The 18,923-nt window shown below is 35.5% G+C and overlaps 1 protein-coding gene across 1 annotated transcript in view; it reads left to right on the top strand.

Annotated features, from left to right (window-relative positions):
* Positions 1-18,923, top strand: part of LRPPRC (leucine rich pentatricopeptide repeat containing) — a 111,287-nt gene that overhangs the window by 66,556 nt on the left and 25,808 nt on the right. Inside the window, exons 24-27 of the mRNA XM_025465374.3 lie at positions 1,541-1,665; positions 2,139-2,245; positions 11,286-11,354; positions 12,176-12,266. Coding sequence (XP_025321159.1) covers positions 1,541-1,665; positions 2,139-2,245; positions 11,286-11,354; positions 12,176-12,266 — 392 coding nt within the window. The remainder of the gene's footprint in view (positions 1-1,540; positions 1,666-2,138; positions 2,246-11,285; positions 11,355-12,175; positions 12,267-18,923) is intronic.

Genomic DNA, 18,923 nt, shown 5'->3' with positions numbered 1-18,923 from the left:
TCTTTCATTTCTTTTTCCACATTGCAACACCTTATTAGGTTAAACAAGCCAGCAGTGTTTTTACTAGAGCATAATGTGTAAGTAGATGTAGTCAACTGGAAGTGGCAAGTGGGGAGGCAGTGCATTCCTCTGTTTACCATGGTAGCCTGAGGCTAATCATTGAGTCTCTACATGCCTTAGTTTCCTCATCTATTTAAAAATAAAGGAGGGTGGCATGTAGAATTGGATCACATAATTTCTACAGTTTTTCTGAGGTCTTACATATTTCTCATACTGTCATTTTCCCTTTAAGGGAAAAAGTTTTTGAGGACTCACAAGAATGCATTTCCACACTCTTGTTTAAGAAACTCCGAGTTAATGAAAGCGCCTTTTTCTTTTAATTTATTGCCACAGAAGAGAAATCTTGACTTTACAATGGGAAATAACTTTTGTTTTAAGATTTTATTTTTAAGCAAATTCTATGCCCAACATGGGGCTCAAACTAAAAATCCTTAGATCAAGAGTCTCTTGCTCCATTGGCTGAGCCAGTCAGGCATCCCTGGAAATAATTTTTAAAAACTTGCCCTTTAATGAGGGTTTTCCTGGAATTCACTGACTTAAGAATGTCCTAGTTTTTGGCCACAATAAGGTTCTGAATATATGAATCTTAATGTTATTTCCTCCTTGCCTGGAGAGGCAGTATGACAAATACAGTGATAAAGTTGAAAGTATTTGAAAATTCCTTGGTAGCTACTGATGGACATTTCATAGTGTTTCCCAAATCTAGAATTATTGAGGACCATAAACACACATAATAAGTTGGAAATAATATTTGGTAGTAGTCTTTGTTTTTAAAAATAATGTATTCTTATAAAGCAACTTAATATATGAAATCAAGGGGTGCTTGGGTGGCTTCGTTGGTTAAGTGTCTGAGCCACCCAGGCACCCCTGAAATCAGATTTTATTTATTATAATCTCAGAGAATGCCTTCATTTATTTGGACTCTTTATTAAGAGTGCTATCTAGGGGCACGCAGGTGGCTCAGTGGGTTAAAACGCATCCATTCTTGGGTAGCCCTGGTGCCTCAGCGGTTTAGCACCGCCTTCAGCCCAGGGTGTGATCCTGGAGACACAGGATCGAGTCCCACGTTGGGCTCCCTGCATTGAGCCTGCTTCTCCCTCTGCCTGTGTCTCTGCCCCTCCCTCTCTGTGTGTCTCTCATGAATAAATAAATAAAATCTTAAAAAAAAAAATGCATCCATTCTTGATCTCAACTCAGGTCTTGATCTCAGGGTTGTGACTTTAAGCCCCATACTGGAATCCATGCCCAACTTTTAAAATAAAAAGAGCGCTATTTAGCAAGTGAAATGATGAAAGATGAAGAAGGAGAAATAGGGAATTGCTAATGATGTCTGTACTTGGAACATTTGTTTATACTATATAAGGATTGTTTCTCTCTTTGTCCATTTTGGCTTTTTTTAAAGCCCAGTCATGTATATTTTGACTGGTCATTGTGCATCTAGATATACTTTATTCATTGTTCATATTTTGATGTTTCCAAGGGATGACATAGGTGCTGCTCTTGACATCACCATCGACTGCTATGAAAAGTATAAAGTATTACCAAGGATTCATGATATCTTATGTAAACTGATAGAGAAAGGCGAGACGGATCTAATTCAGAAAGGTTGGTCACCTCCAGTATCTTGCTGTAGTTGTTTTTCTTTCCCCTCTTGCTTTTTTAATCTCAACCCATTACTATGAAGAGAAAATTAAACAGGAAGGGAAGCACATCCAGTGGGGACTTTGTTGTACTTCTTAACTAAAAAGGACAATATCAGTAGATTTTCAGTGCTGTCAATATCCTTGCTTTTAGTAACTATTTGTTTTGCACACTAGCTCCTCTGTTATTTTTTACTGTTATTTCTTGGTGATCTGCGTTTGTGAGTTTTTTCTCCTCCTCACCAGTTCTCTCCAAAGCTAGTCTTAGATACTTAATGTCATAAATGTATGCTGTTAGGTAAGGAATGTGACAGAAAATTGGTTGATACTGGCACTAGTCTTTAAGTTAGTGTAAATATTTCTTTTAAAGTTTCTTTATATTTGTCCAGAACTTCAAGTGATACTGTGTTTCTTTATATTTTTTCTTCTACTCTGTAGCAATGAACTTTGTGAGCCAAGAACAAGGTGAAATGACAATGCTGTATGATCTCTTCTTTGCCTTCCTACAAACAGGAAATTACAAAGAGGCCAAGAAGATCATTGAGGTATGATTTTTAACTACAGTATTCTAATTGTACAGCTATTTAGACTCTTAATTGGAATATATTTAAGAATTTTAACCTTTAATTACAATTGTTCTGATTCATGTTAATAAAATTCAATCCCAATAATGGGGGTTGGAGGAGGGGCCTGGCCAGCTTCTTTATTGTATATAATTACGGTTCAGAAAAGGCAGCCTGGTTGTATATTGAATTTGTTTCTTCACTTTGTTAAATTCGCTGTTATGTATCAAAACGATATTTGCATATTAAATCTTGGATTGTGGAACAATTAAATTAAACTGGCATTCCTGGGTGTAAAGTTGCTAATCCTCTTTGCCAAGGAATTCTTTGTTCTTAAAAGCAGTGGAATTTAATTTGCTGCAGACCATGCTCAGATTTATTTGTAATGCTTGTCTACAAGTTAATCAGCCAAACAAGTGCTGTCTGCAACTGTTTGGCATTTAATTTAAAATTTCCTCTTCTTCTCTGTTTTTTTTTTTTTTTTTTTTTTTTAACTATGGTAAGCAGCTTATGGGAAATGGTAGGTGACAAACCTGGCCTGTTTAGGATTAGTGTATTTTATCTAGGCTTGATTGAAATTTTACTTACTGAAATTGATAAGTCAAAGGGCAACTATAAAGTCTGTCCAAATTATGATTAACTTCACTATTAAACAATTCCATTTCCTCTAAACAAAGCATTCCACAGAGAAGAGACCCCATTACCTTAGGGAAAATGATTTGATGTGAAATAAATAAAATGTATATCAGTAATTGTTTTTCTCCCAGATCAGTTTGCCATTACTCCATGTCTTTTTCCCAAAGTCCCGTGATGGGTGAGACACAAAGTTGGTATTTGTATACTTGTTTGTATATTAATGACTGCTTATGATGAAGTTGAAAATGTAGGTATACAACCCTGAAAGTTATCAGTTTCTCTTGATGTTTTTCCAAGAGAAGAAAGGTATGAAAAGGGAAGACTGTGAAATTGATTTTAGAATATTTAGAATGTTCTTCTCTGTTTGTCTTACAACTTAATCTATCCTCCTGTCAGGGGAGTGGGACATGCTATCTTGGAGAGGTGCTTCTATAGCTCAAGTAGCTCATTGTATTTTCTAGAAAATAGTATAAATTTTTTCATTAAAAGTGCCTAGTGTATCTGAAAATGTGAGAAGCTGTGTGCATTTTGAGTTCAGCTGCTCCGTATGCCTGGTATCAGTATTAACAGGGCACTTATCACAGGGGAAATGAAGCTCAGGTATTCAGATAATAGTGACAAGAGGCACTATGGTAGGAAATCATGTGTGTCTTTTTATGTAAAAATAAAGGCATAATATGAAGAGCCAAAGGCATAAGAATGAGTTCTCTTTGCCATCTACTTGCTAGTATGGTAATGGACAGTTACTAAACCTTTTTAAGCTTCCTCCTCTATAAAAGGGAATATAGTATCTTTCTTTAAGATTCAATCACATAATGTATGTAAAGCAGCTTGCATGTTTCTGGATTATGGTCATAATCAATAATATTAATTCTCTTTGCCCCTTAAAAGTGGGGATTGTGTTATCTTCTTTACCCCACATAATTCACAGTATGATGCTTAGCATAAAGGTACATGTTGCCACATGAATAGGCAAGAGAAAACTGCCTCTTAATTACTTTAAAGCTTTGCCAAATGCAGCATCATTGAATGTAAGCTTTTAGGGATGCTGTCTACTGATGACAGAATTTTCGTAGTGGATGTGTACAAAATTGCTTAAAGGATAAAGGATGGCTTTACAGAACCCCTGCAGTATTCTAGGGTAAGACAGCAGGTGTGTGATACATGGGAATATACTGAAGCACATTTCTAGTTTCTTCTTTTTAACAGTTAGTTGGAACTGAAGTGGAAACTTGCTTTTTTCACTATTAAAATTTAAGACCTGGAATTCTCTCTTGTAGTTTTCTAAGGATTATTGAAAATATAAACGGTAATAAAAAATTAATAAACTATGACTGTATCCACATGTGAAAGAATATTCTAAATACTGAGCAACATTTTTTTTGTATCATTCCCCAAAATGCATTAGTGTCTTATCAATGGGTAGATTTGCTAGGGTTGAGTTTCCAAAGCAAAATATACAGTGAAGCTTCTTTGTATTTCAAGCACTGTGGGAGATAAGAAAAGCCAGTCATAAAAATGTTAAATGAAGAAAGAAGAGATTCAGTGTGTAATAGGACTTGTGTTGTTTTTTAAATGAGCTGGTGTACATATATCGTGTATTATATATAATATATTTAACATAGTCTTATATTTTATTTCTATACCTGGATTATTGTAACAGAAGGACTTATAGATGCTATTCTTATAATTTTCTGTAGTAACTGAGTTTTTTATAATGAGCATATAAATTCTTATACTCAGAAAAAGTGTTTTCTTCCAAAAGAAAGAGTAAAAGTGAATCAGACTATTGATTTTTACTAAAAGTGAGTCAGACCAAGAACTAATGTGAAATCACTTGAATATGAGATTAATATTTGAGAATAATTACTATATGAGATCAAGAAGTGTTAACTACTCTAAGAAAGGTATGAATACTTCTGAGAGTTCAAGAGTGGAACTTACTTTCAGTGAAAGAAATTAAGACTTTGGAGGATATGGAGCATGAGGTAGGGATGGATGCATAGGATATTCTTTAACATTCAAGAGTTTTATGAGATTGGAAAGGCTATTATAGGTATTAGAAGTAAAGCAAAGAAGTAGAAAGGGGAAATCTTTAAATAGTTCTTTTCCTCCAGCTTTATTGAGATACAGTTGACATGTAACATTGTGTCAGTTTAAGGTGTACAACATATTAATTTGATTACTTCTATTTTACAAAATAATTACTGCACTAGCATTAGTTAATAATACCTCTCCCACCTCACCATTTCTTTTTTGTGGTGAGAACATTTTTTCCTCTCTTAGCAGGGCAGCTGGGTGGCTCAGTCAGTTAAGTGTCCAACTTTTAATCTCAGCTCAGGTCTTGATCTCAGGCTGGGGAGTTTAAGCCCTGTGTTGGGCTCCAAACTGGACATGGAGCCTACATAAAAATTATGTGTGTGTGTATATATAAATAAATCTCTATAGGGACACTTGGGTGGCTCGATGATTGAGCGTCTGCCTTCAGCTCAGGGTGTGATCCCAGAGTCCGGAGATTGAATCCTACATCAGGCAGGAAGCCTACTTCTCTCTCTGCCTATGTCTCTGCCTCTCTTTCTATGTCTGTCACAAATAAATAAATAAATAAAATCTTTAAAATAAATAAATCTATATAAATATATTGATGTATTCTCCTAGCAATTTACAAGTATATAATATTTTTTATTAATAACTTTTAAAAAAGATTTTTATTCATTCATGAGAGACAGAGAGAGAGAGAGAGAGAGAGAGAGAGAGAGGCAGAGACACAGGCAGAGGGAGAAGCAGGCTCCTCACAGGGAACCTGATGTGGGACTCGATTCCGGGTCTCCAGGATCACACCCCAGGCTGAAGGTGGCGCTAAACAGCTGGACCACCGGTGCTGCCCCAGAAGCTATTAATTTTATAAAGGAAGTTTGTACCCTTTGACTGGTATCTCCCCATTTCGCCTGAGCCCCTGGCAATCACCATTCCAGGAGTTTGGCCATTTTATTTTATTTTATTTTAATTTTAATTTTATTTGTTTATTCATGAGAGACACAGAGAGAGAGAGAGGGGCGGAGAAGCAGGCTCCATGCAGGGAGCCTGATTGGGATTCGATCCTGGGTCTTCAGGATCACGCCCTGGGCCAAAGGCGGCGCTAAACACTGAGCCACCCAGGCTGCCCAGTTTGGCCGTTTTAGATTAGACATATAAGTGAGATCATACTCTATTTGTCTTTCTCTGCCTGACATATTTCACTTAGCATAATGCCCTCAAGGTCCATCCTATTTGACCAATTTCCCCTTCATCCCTTCTTCCCATCTTTTTTCCTTTCCTCTTTCCCTTCCTTTCTCTTTCTTCTCTCTCTCCCTTTCTTCTTTATATCAATAACAAGTAATTATTAATGACATCTTAGTCTAGTCCTAGAGAAAGACCTTTAAAAAAATAAGTCTATATAATGCAGTAATTGCTATAGAAAAGACCTATTGCAGACTCAGTCTTTCTGAGGAAGTCTTGTATAGAATGAGAACTAAAGGATGAACTGGGAGCCAGCCACATAGAGTGGAGGCAAAATCATTTCAGGTAGAAGGAATTCCCTATGCAAAGGCCCTGAGGCAGGAAAGTACTTCCATCTTTTATCCTTATTTTGTCTCTTAGGACTCTATCAGATAACACTCAAAGAGTGTCTGATACATTATTAAACAGTTAATAAATATTAGTTTTATTCCCTACCTTCTGTGTGACAGTTTTCTCTGTGTTGAAGTCAACCCTTTTGTCTCTCCTGCAGTCTTATTCTTTGCAGGCTAACTATCCCTAGTTCCTCTCGGTGTTCTGACATGTTCTGGAATGAAATTGGGGAAAAGTTCATAAATTATTTTTACAAACTTACATAATACCAGGTAAATATTTTGTGAACTATATTCTGTGTTGTACCAGTGATGATGATCGATGTGACTTTTTTACCCTGTGAATAGATTTAAATAAAATTTATACATGTTCCAAGTATGAAGATGCACTGTTAATCTCATTACTCATGCAGTCATTTCTGTGGGGTTTTTTTTTTTTTGGTCCTTTATCCAAATGCATTTTCTTTTATATATAATTGAAATTATTCAAACCTTAGTTTCATCCTACATCACTGTTTCTGCATTCCATGTGTATAATTAAGAACTCTACTAAAGGAGTGAAAATGAGTGGGAAATATCAGACAGAGACAAAGCATGAAAGACACCTAACTCTGGGAAGCGAGCAAGGGGTAGTGGAAGGGGAGGTGGTTGGGGGAGATGGGGTGACTGGATGATGGGCACTGAGGGGGGCACTCTATGGGATGAGCAGTGGGTGTTATGCTATATGTTGGCAAATCAAACTCCAATAAAAAATATACAAAAAAAAGAACTCTAATGAGCATTATTTTTTAATGACCACATCATTCCATAGTACAAGTGAACTGAATCATCATAATTCCCATCTTGACCTATAGGTATATTTGATTTTCAGATTATTAAGATCATTTCTTAGAAGTAAGAAATGTTATTATTGTTAAGGCCCCTGATATATAAAGACAGAAATTTTGTCTTTATAGGTGATAACCTCTTCTGTGGTTCACCATAGCAGAGATTTGGTCTAAAGCTCAGACATCCTGTGTTCTAGTCCCATGCTCCTTTGGCTAGAAATTACAATAAAATGAGATGGCATTTTCTTTTTTCTCTTTTCTTTCCTTTTTTTTTTTCCTTTTTCTTTTTTTTAATTTTAATTGCTTGGGAATATAGGTATTCACTCTTTAAATGTTCAGTGGAATTCACCTGTGAAGCTGTCTGGTCCTGTACTTTTATTTGTTGGGAATACTTTGATTATTGATTTAGTTTCATTGCTAGTGATTGATCTGTTTGATTTTCTATTTTTCTGATTCCGTTTTGGAAAGTTATATGTTTTAGGGATTTATCCATTCCTTCTCTGTTGTCCAGTTTGTTGGCCTATATAAGAAGATGGTGTTTTCTCGTTTAAGAAAGACTTTAGGGGCGCCTGGATGGCTCAGTGTTTGTGAGCGTCTGCTTTCAGCTCAGGGCATGATCTCGGAGTCCTGGGATCGAGTCCCGCATCAGGTTCCCTCAGGGAGCCCGCTTCTCCCTCTGCCTGTCTCTCTGTGTCTCTCATGAATACATAAATAAAATCTTTAAAAAAGAAAGAAAGGACTTTATTTTTTCAGTCAAGTATTTTTTAAAATACTTTAGTCACCTTCCAGGAAGGAAGTGTTGCAAGGTCATTTAATAACATTCCTTGGATAGTTCAGTTTGTGTTTTAAGACTGGACATTAAGTCTAGGGAGGGATGATACATACAAGTATGAAAGGAGTTAAATTATGATATGAAATGTTAAATAAGTGCATTAAAGTTTTCCATAAAGAACTATATTATTTATATTTATTCATAGCCCTTTGAACAGTTCAGTAATTCTGTACTTCCTGTCTGCCATGTTCCAGGCCCTGCTAAGTTTTCCAGTTACAAACACAAAGATCTTGAGTAAGAGTCTGCTTTAAACTTGCTTAGGATTTCTCATTTGAGCCTTTTCCTTTGAGGTTCAAACTTAGATTTAAAGCTAAACACTATTACTAATATTAGTAACACTTTTATAATTCCAAATGATTTTCATATACATCTTCATGTAAGGCACACAAAACAACTCTGAAAAGTAGTCAGGGCAAAGAAACTTTAAGTTCAGAGTGTCAGTGTGGAGCTTCTTTAGTTAGTGGTAGTCATGGAATTTGAGATTGGGTTCTGATTTCACATTTTCTCTTGTTTCTCCTTACACCATTCCTACCTCTGTGATCTGTCTCTCTTTTTATTTTTATTTATTTTTTTAAAGATTTTATTATGAGAGAGAGAGAGAGAGGCAGAGACATAGGCAGAGGGAGAAGCAGGCTCCATGCAGGGAGCCCAATGTGGGACTTGATCCTGGGACTCTAGGATCATGCCCTGAGCCAAAGGCAGATACTCAACCGCTGAGCCACCCAGGCATCCCAATATTCGGGTTCTTGTTTTTGCTGGTCCATTCCCTCTTACGCACTTGATTTTCTTCCTGCTACATTGAGTAGAGGATATGAGGTAGTTCATTTATTTTCCATTTCACAGTTCTAGCACTAATGGCAGGAGAAATCAAAACAGGTAAAAACTTCTATTTGAGTCTAATTTAAGATGGTTTTCCTTGACATAGAGTTTGAAGTAGAAGAATCTTCATTGCTTTCCACTTTAAAGATAATAATTACTTGCTAGGTCCTTTTACTAGTATATATAGAAGCCTGTTATGGTAACAGCAAATTTTATATCAGACTATGTAACAAAATTAAATGAGAATTATTTTTTATTTTGCATTACTTTTATTCTTACACAAGTGAACCTAGTACTAAATTGTAACTTGACAAAGAATGTTTTGAAGCACAGTAACCTCGGTGGAAACAAACATGCCAGGTTTTTTATTTCAAAAATTATTTTATTCTCAAAAAAAAAAAAACAAAAATTATTTTATTCTCACTGTCCATTAATTAGATTGTATGTAGCAAAAACAAAAACTAAAAAAAAAAAAAAAAAAAAAACTAGGTGAGTTCATTGTTTTAATTAAGCATTAACTGGTTCTTTGAAAAGTTATATTTAACATCCCAATAGAATTCTATTCTTCTCCGTATTTTTATTACATTTTCTATTTTTGCTTTCAACTTGTAGTGTTTAAAATTCAATAAGATGTTAAGAGATAAGCCAGAAATGTAGACTATTACAGAAGCCTAGGAGATTTAGTTAATCTGACCTAGATGTTCTTTTGATGATTGAGATTTATAATGTGAAAACAGTTCTCAATTTCAAAATGAAACGTAGGAATATCTGTGGAATAAGTCAGCTGTCCTGCCAATGACAGGCGGATTAATCAGCCACAAAAAGGAAGAGTTACCATAAAAGTTGTGCTATTTGGATCAGCAGTAACATTGAAGTTACAAGTGAATGTGGTCCTTGCATTTTGCCTTCTTCTAAAGAGGACTGTCCAGCATTTTTGCAAGGGCTTCTTGTACATGTTTGCTTTCATTTGGTTTCATTATTATTGGTTTCATTTTCCGTGTAATGCATGTGAAACCAAAGAGTAATGTGAGAAAAATCTTTGAGTAGAAATTGTAGAGCAAATGTTAAGTATTAATGATATGTGAGAATATATTAAGCATTTGGTCTATTCAGCATTTATTTCTTGTATCCCAAAATGTACATTCTTACTTGCACAGTTAGAATGAGAACACTTTTATAACTTCTAGCGTACCAGTTTGTTATTGTACCAAATCCTAAGATGTTAGTGTCTGCTTCAGTTCTTAATTGAACATTGTACAATATTATTTTAAGGAATAAAAAAATGAAGACTTAAAAGTAAGCGATTAGCTTTGAGGGATCCCTGGTTTAGTCAACGAAGCTGAGTGGAGAAATCAGTGGAGGTACCTCCTCTAGACTGGAGCAGCCAGGGCTAATGAGCATGTAGTTTTCTTATCATAATGCTGTGATTGAAATGTAGTATTTAATGGGGAAGCCCTCTTACACATGATGAAAATACTGTAGTTAGAGTGACAAATCCTTGGAATTATGTGTGAATTAGTTTGCCTTTTATTCCTGGATCCAGTATTATAAAATAAGTGCTTTGAAGCCAGAGTTATTGACTAAAACCCTAGTAATTTCTGATTGAGAATATAACATATATCTCAGTAATTGAAATAAATTAAGACTATGAACTAATTTAAAGTGCTTAGCTTATTTGGAGTACCTAGTTCTTTAAACATTTAGACAGTAGGCAAGCATTTGTGGTATTCAGAATACTTTTTATCTAAATTTTACAAAGTATGTTTCTTTTAAAGTAAAAGCCATTGGTTTATTGTTGTGATGATGATTAATACATTTGTGTAACATTAATATTTTTTGCTTCCTGAACCTTTTGGGATCTCTGAAGTGTGTGTGTGTGTGTGTGTGTGTGTGTGTGTGTTTAATTTGACATCTTTTGGAGTTGATTTAGTTCATGGAGTCAAGATTTCCTTTTGAACTAAAGAAAGTTTAACCATTTTACTATTTAAAGATTTATGGAATGGAAATTGACCTGCAAAGGAACATTTTGACGTAACTCAAATCTTCTAGATATTGGTTACTAATGCAGGTTACTATTTATGCTCTGTTTTAATCCTAAAACAGAGCATAAATAGTATGCTATGATACTTTGTATGTTAGTGTCTGCTTTGATAACTGTGATATTAAGTTACAGGTTTCTTTTATGTAGTATTTGGGAAGGACGCAGTAGATTCATTAGAAGGAAAACTATTTGTCTTTAGGGGAAATTAACATTTAGCTAAACCTTACCTCATGTGCTATATGATTATTTTATTTTACAGACTCCAGGCATTAGAGCTCGATCTACAAGACTCCAGTGGTTTTGTGATAAATGTATTTCAACTAATCAGGTTTGTGTTTAATTTCTGGTTTCAAGCACGTGAAACTCCGTGGAAAGCAAGTATCCTATATGTCATATGAGCATTTGGGGATTTTGAGACATAAAACATTATTAATGGGAATAGCATAATTTTGGTGGTTTTCCAAATAAACAGTAGCTTAATTCTTGATCCTGAGTTGCAGTGGAATCCCTGAAAATTTTAATTTGGCCCCCAAAGATTTTAGCTTGCTTTATCCTAGTTTTTGGCTTGAGCAAGCTAATCTGGTCTCCTTTGCAGTTTAAGTCTGCTTCCGTTTTTAGTGACTAGGGGAGTCACTTGAAGGTAGCCCAATGGAATTTCTACTTCCCGTCTCCACCAGTGTGTAGATACTCCTATCCTGCCAAGTGAAAACCACAGGGAAAGAGGAATATAACACCTGGGTGTGAAGGAGTAGTGTTATTAATAAATAGAGGATGTACTACTCACTGAATCCTCTACCCTAGATATCTCTGAATTCTTCAAAATGCATCTTCATAGAGGTTCCTGCAACCAGATGATTATTCATGTTTTGTTCTTGATTACAAAGTCCTTCAGCTTTTTAACTTCAAAATATTGTTTTTAATTATGACAAACTGCATATATAACATAAAATTTATCATTTTAACCATTTTTTAAATGTTCATTTCAGTGACACTAAGGTACATTCACATGCTCAGCTCTTTAACTTTTGAAAATGAAGTTAATCTGCCCTTTGGGTAAAACTTATTTGAAGAATTATTAAACCAAGATTTGTCAGCTATAAAATATGTCCTTTACACAGTCTAGATCCATCTATTAATCTTATTTTTAAGGTTGAAGTTCTAGAAAAATTAGTGGAGCTGACACAGAAGCTGTTTGAGTGTGATAGAGACCAGCTGTACTACAGTCTGCTAAAACTGTATAGTAAGTAATCTGACTATTCTTCTTGTTTTCATCTTGAGATATTTATTCTATTGAGAGCAGGTGCAATAAAAGAGTAACAGGAAGGTGTAGTGATTGTCACATGTGTGGTCTTCAACAGACACTTACGTAGAGGCCAGATTGAATTTTATCACAGAATATTATATTGTATCACTCGACACCATACAGTTTCCATAATTTCTGACAGTCTTATTGCAGTAATGAAAGGTGAGAAAAAAACTTTATCAGGGCCACAGAATTTAATAGGACTTTTTAAGGAGAGACTAATTTTTTTCCTTCTTTTTATTTAAGTTCTCTAATAGATTTACCAGTCACTCCTATAAATCATGTAATCACTAACATGTTTATGTGTATAAGATATTTTGCCAGAAAAATGCATGTTGATACACAGACTAAAATATTTTTAGGGCAGCCCCGGTGGCACAGCGGTTTATTGCCGCCTGCAGCCTTAGGTGTGATCCTGGAGACCCGGGATCGAGTCCCACGTCAGGCTTCCTGTATGGAGCCTCCTTCTCCCTCTGCCTGTGTCTCTACCCCTCTCTCTCTGTCTCTATGAATAAATAAAATCTTTAAAAAAATTTTTTTAAGTTTATATTGTAATATAGTTTTTGTTGATTTTATATTTTTATAAATATTTTCTTAGATTACCTATAAAAGACTACATTGAATGGCTATACTAGAATTTACCCAGCCAGTCTTATGTGACTAGAATTCTATTTCCCACATTATAAAACAGTGCTGCATTAGCCATCTTTGTACCTTAATCTTTGTTCACACCCTTAGTTGTTTCCTTTGGCTGGATTTGTATTTGTGTTCTGAAACTCTTGATCTCTATTACCAAACAATACTCTGGTATGTCAATTCCAGTTTATACATTTGGGCACTTTTCAGTCTCTTTTAGGGTATTTGGGTGGAGAGGAACGACACTTTTTATTTTATTTTATTTTTATTTTTTATTTATGATAGTCACAGAGAGAGAGAGAGACAGGCAGAGACACAGGCAGAGGGAGAAGCAGGCTCCATGCACCAGGAGCCCGACGTGGGATTCGATCCCGGGTCTCCAGGATCGCGCCCTGGGCCAAAGGCAGGCGCGAAACCGCTGCGCCACCCAGGGATCCCAGGAATGACACTTTGAAGAGTCAATGACCTTTCTTTCTTTCCTTGCTTTGTAGATATTTGATGTAGATTATTTTCTTTTTCTTTGGGAAATTTTCCTTCACCAAACATAGACAGCAGTGAATAACTTAACTCATTTGTCTTTTTGAATTTATATTTGTTATCATTAGAAGCTTTATCTTCCATTTTGATGGTATAAATAACACTTGCTGTAAAATTTCTATTTCAGTTGCTTTTTGCATTGAAGTATATACTTCATTATGTAATTCTGAAAACTCTTAAAATTCGGGGCACCTGGGTGCCTCAGTGGTTGAGCATCTGCCTTTGGCTCCGGTTATGATCCCAGGGTCCTAGGATCGAGTCCTGCATCGGGCTCCCTGCAGGGAGCCTGCTTCTCCCTCTGCCTATGTCTCTGCCTTTTTCTCTGTGTCTCTCATGAATAAATAAAACCTTAAAAAAAAACTCTTAAAATTCAATATTTTTGGGGTTGAATGGTCAAATTCTGGCATATAATACTGAGATTGTTATTGAATATATACAACTAGAAAAGTTACATTTTAGGTATTTAGTCTTTAATTGGCAGGTTATAACTTGTAATTATATAAAGGTAATTCTTTCCTTTCCCCACGCCTTTCTCCCTTTTGAGGAACTATTTCATGCTTAAATTCTAATTTTATACCAATTTTTTTTTAAAAACCTTGAATTTATGTATCCAAGTGAGTCTCAGCAGTTAAAATAGTCCCTACAGAAGACCATTATTCCTAATTATGCTGGATAATGAGGAGGACACCGCAGATTAAAAGGTAGTGCTCTGTGCAGTTTGGCCTTTAACCAAGACTAACAGTATGGAATGAACACCCAGAAGAATGTACCAGATTCTGTGGTAGTCCAGGGAAGGTGGAGGTGGCCAGCCTCACAAACGTCTTTTTTTTTTTTTTTTAAGATTTTTATTTATTTATTCATGAGAGACACAGAGGGAGAGGCAGAGACACAGGCAGAGGAAGAAGCAGGCTCCCTGTAGGGAGCCCGATGTGGGACTCGATCTTGGGTCTCCAGGATCATGCCCTGGCCTGAAGGCGGTGCTAAACCACTGAGCCACCCTGGCTGCCCTAAACGTCTTTTTTTCCTATGCAGATGACCTTTTGCTGTGGTTTTTTAAAAAAGAAGGTAAAGAAAAAGAACTAAGTTCATCTTAAAATTTCCTTTAGGAGTAAGCAGTCTCTGAGGCTTATTACCATTTCTTTCTCCTTAATACCTTCTCTTTGCTTTTGTTGGACACCTTCCTCCAGTTTGTTGCTCTGTATTTTAGCCAGTAGTGTGAATCGCCCTATAATGTGAGGGTGACCTCTTCTAAGGCTGGAAGTCAGAAGAATCATTTTCACGAAGTATACTTTCTAAACCAGTTTATATACTCCTACCTTTTAGCACTATAAATAGACCATGTGGTTGTAACCTTAATCCTCTCTGAGGAACAAACAAGCTCTCCTTTGTTGGCCTTCTCTTCCATTTTGCCCTTGTATCACTGTTGAAACATGTTAAATAGTTTATAAAGCACCATGGACTCAATTCATTTGAAAAGGAACGTATATAGAATGATAAATGAAATGTGGTCCTATTGTACTTGAAAAATCCATATTTTGGATTGTGGATTTCTGAGAAAATAATTTGTGTGGCCTACTGGAACTTGTTATGAGCTCATTCTTTCTCAGGATATTATTTTAGTCCTTGAAAGAAGTTGGCCTAATTATTTGGGGTATTTGTTGAAGAGCATTTTTTCCTTTGTTTTAAAATGGTACGTCAACACCCATACTTAATGTTGTTGTGAATCACAACATACTACAGAAACAGGCACAAAACAAAGATACACATTGCTCAGTGTCAGTGCTTTATGATAGTCAACATTCATATAACCATAGTCTAGTAAGAAATAGAATCTGTCACAATTCAAACTGTATTTCTATCTTTTCTAAATACTTTGACCTTTCATTGTGATAGTCTTGCAAAATTAGTTCCTAAGACCTATAACATTACATGAATGAAGCAACCACTTCTCCTGCATAAAGAATATATTATACTGGGGGCATCCCTGGGTGGCTCAGCGGTTTAGCACCTGCCTTTGGCCCAGGGCATAACCCTGGGGTCGAGGGATCGGGTCCCGCATCGGGCTCCTGGTGTGGAGCCTGCTTCTCTCTCTGCCTCTCTCTGTGTGTCTCTCATGAATAAATAAGTAAAATCTTAAAAAAAAAATATATATATATATATATAGAGAGAGAGAGAGAGAGAGATTACAATATTTTTGCCTTCTTACTGAACATTTTCTTGTATTCTAAACACTTCAGTTTCTTTTTATATGTATTAAACAGTTTTATTATTCGTACACATTATTGGAAAATAAAAACAACTTTAGGTTTGAAATTTTGCCTTAAAATTTTTTCATGTCTGTTTTTAAAGATCCAACATTGATGACTTTGGCATTTATTCTACCTGAGAAGTTACTTATGTGCTATTTTTTTTTCAGTATTTATGGCCATTGACATTTCTTTTCAGACGGTGGATTCCTCATTATTATACAAGTAATACATGAGTATATTCCAAATTACTAAAGATTCAAGCAATAGTATAGAATCAAAAGTGGAAATGTCAAATTGCCCACTCATTCAGAAGTAACTTGTCAATTGGCCATCTTTCCAGTTATTTCTTTGTATTTCTAACCATTATCCATTTTACATATATAAGTTATTTTGATTGTTTTATACACTACTTGTTTCATACTCTACATTAAGTTTTGTAGCTTCCTTTTTTACTTAACATGAAATAAATCCCCAGGGAGAGATCAATGCCTTTTCTTTCTTTAATTACCAACTTTAAGTGCTGGTGCCCTTGGAACTTCTAAAGTTGACCATTGATTTTTTTTTTTAATTTGTGAGTTCATTATGTATTTTAATATATTTGTGTTTCAGTTTATTGTAACCATTATCCTTTTTTTTGGGTAACCATTATTCTTGTAGGTGCTCAGATTGTTCCATCTTTGACCAGTGGGGACTCCTTTACATAGGCTCCTATGTCATTTGATGCACTTCTCTAGTCTTTGATTGTTTTCAGGCAAAACAAGTCAATCCAGGCTTGTGTAGCATAATCTCTGTTCCAGACCTGGAGTCCTTGTTTTAAAGGGAAGGTTATTTAGAGACCATAATCAGACCATAATTCAGAAATTGCCCTATTCAATCAGTAATTTGTAAAAACTTGCCACTCTAGGGCAGCCCCGGTGGCGTAGTGGTTTAGCACCGCCTGTAGCCCAGGGTGTGATCCTGGATACCCGGGATCAAGTCCCGCTTTGGGCTCCCTGCATGGAGCCTGCTTCTCCCTCTGCCTCTCTCACACACACACACTCTCTCTCTCTGAATAAATAAATAATTTTTTTTAAAAATCTAAAAAAAAAAAAACTTACCGACTTTATAATTAAAACCCTGAACTAGAAATTTTCGTCTCTTAGTTCAATACCATACAGACTGTGTATGCAGTGCCAACTGTTGTTATTCACTGGTCATATAGCCATAAATTACAGCCCCACAACTATTTGTATTCTTGTAAACTCACTAGTAGTCTCTAAAATCATTGGTTGTGGGGGCAGCCGGGGTGGCTCAGCGGTTTAGCGCCGCCTTCAGCCCAAGATGTGATCCTGGAGACCCAGGATCGAGTCCCACGTCAGGCTCCCTGCATGGAGCCTGCTTCTCCCTCTGCCTGTGTCTCTGCCTCCCTCTCTCTCTGTGTCTCTATGAATAAATAAATAAAATGTTTAAATAAATAAAATAAAATCATTGGTTGTATAACGTAACAGTTCTGAGAGATTAGTTAGTAGTCAGCCCTCTTGTTCTTTAAAGAAGGAGAACCGTGAGTTCCAGAAATGTGATGATGGGATTGAGAAGCAGAGCATCCAGTTCTTGGTCACAGCTCAGGTTATGGCTGTTTGATTCTCCAGGTAACAAGTAGAATTGTTATCTTGGTAGAAGGAATTTTAAGCCCCAAAGGGATATTATGGCCGAAAGATAATGCCCTCCTTGTGCCTTTGTTAGGATTTCACACAGGTACAGATGTTAGCACACTGAGTAGTTGGATTATCTCAAATTTTTATTATGTATTTTGTGATCCAGGTATATTTACAAGAAGTTTTTTCCCTTTAAACAAAAAAAAAGTGGGTGTTTTATGTATGTCTGTTTTGTATCGATGTGTGTGTAAATATAAGTGACTGAGTTGTTTCATGCTATATATATATATATATCTAATTTTCATATATTTTGAAATATTTCCTTGTATAAGTTGCTATTCCGTTTTAATTAAAGGTGCATCTTTGTAACATCTTGTCCTCCTAAAGTAGAAGCTTTCATATACTTGTGCCTTTTCTAGAAGAAGAAAATTACTTTCCTAGAGTTGTTACAATTGAAGACACAAGAGTTGTACATCCTCCACCCACCTTCTCTTCAGTGTTTGGAATAGGCATGTTATCTTAAAAATGAATCTCTAAAAAGCATCATAGCAGGGATGATACCAGTTCTTAGAAACCTTCCCTGTGTCTTCCATAGTCCCTAGGTATACTCTTTGGCAGGGGACAGTAGTGTTCTACCTTTCTCTTCTCCAGAATTACAGATGCTGGAGCTTGGGTTTTGTTTTTCATTTATTTAATCCAATTAGTTTTATATACTCTCATACTTGAGAAATTACTCTTGAATTATACATTACATGAGAACATTTTAATGAAAGAAAAGCATAATTAGCTTATGAGAGTCTTGTTTTGAAAACAGATTATAAATTTAAGGGGTTTATATGTGAATGATTTTATTATCAAAGTATATACAAAATCACTACAATCTGTATATGACCCGGGGAAATTTTCCTACTATTATCTTTTTCTTTGTTGCAGATTTCTGAAAGAACATGAATGTGTTTTATTTTTGTTCTTTGAATTTTTTTACTTCCAGGAGCCATTAGCTTTTCAGTTGGACAAGTGTGGAGAGAATCTAGGAAAATCCCATCTCTTTTAGTATTTTTGTATTTTTGAGAAATACATTTATGTATGTTTTCTGGAACATTTGTGTTCTGAAACAGCCCCCTTCCTAGAACTGACTATGCACAATGAAAATACTCTTCATATTTGAACATTTTAGAAAACACACTTAAAGCAGTATTTCTTTGTGCTTACTAGTTGTATTGAACTTATTGTCATATTTTTCATATTTTGCTCTAGTTCTTCATAAGCAAAAGTTTATTAAATGACTTGCCTTTTTCTGTTTTCAAAACCTATCAGAATGTTTAAAAATAAAGTCTTAATTATTAAATTTTTGCTGTTTGCAAAGATCAGGTTACCACATAAAAGGAACTTGATTTTTCAGTATGAAGGAATCTGCCTGTTTCCTTCCAATAAACTTCCCTTGCCCTATAATACTTACTTAGTCTGTTGGCGTTATTTTTGGGATATAAAAAAATCTATCACACGGTGTCCTAGACATTCTTCAAGTCAGCAGAAGA

Source organism: Canis lupus, chromosome 10 (assembly GCF_003254725.2).
Source record: "Canis lupus dingo isolate Sandy chromosome 10, ASM325472v2, whole genome shotgun sequence".
NCBI classification, from domain to species: domain Eukaryota; kingdom Metazoa; phylum Chordata; class Mammalia; order Carnivora; family Canidae; genus Canis; species Canis lupus.
This window is presented reverse-complemented; position numbering and strand designations above follow the sequence as displayed.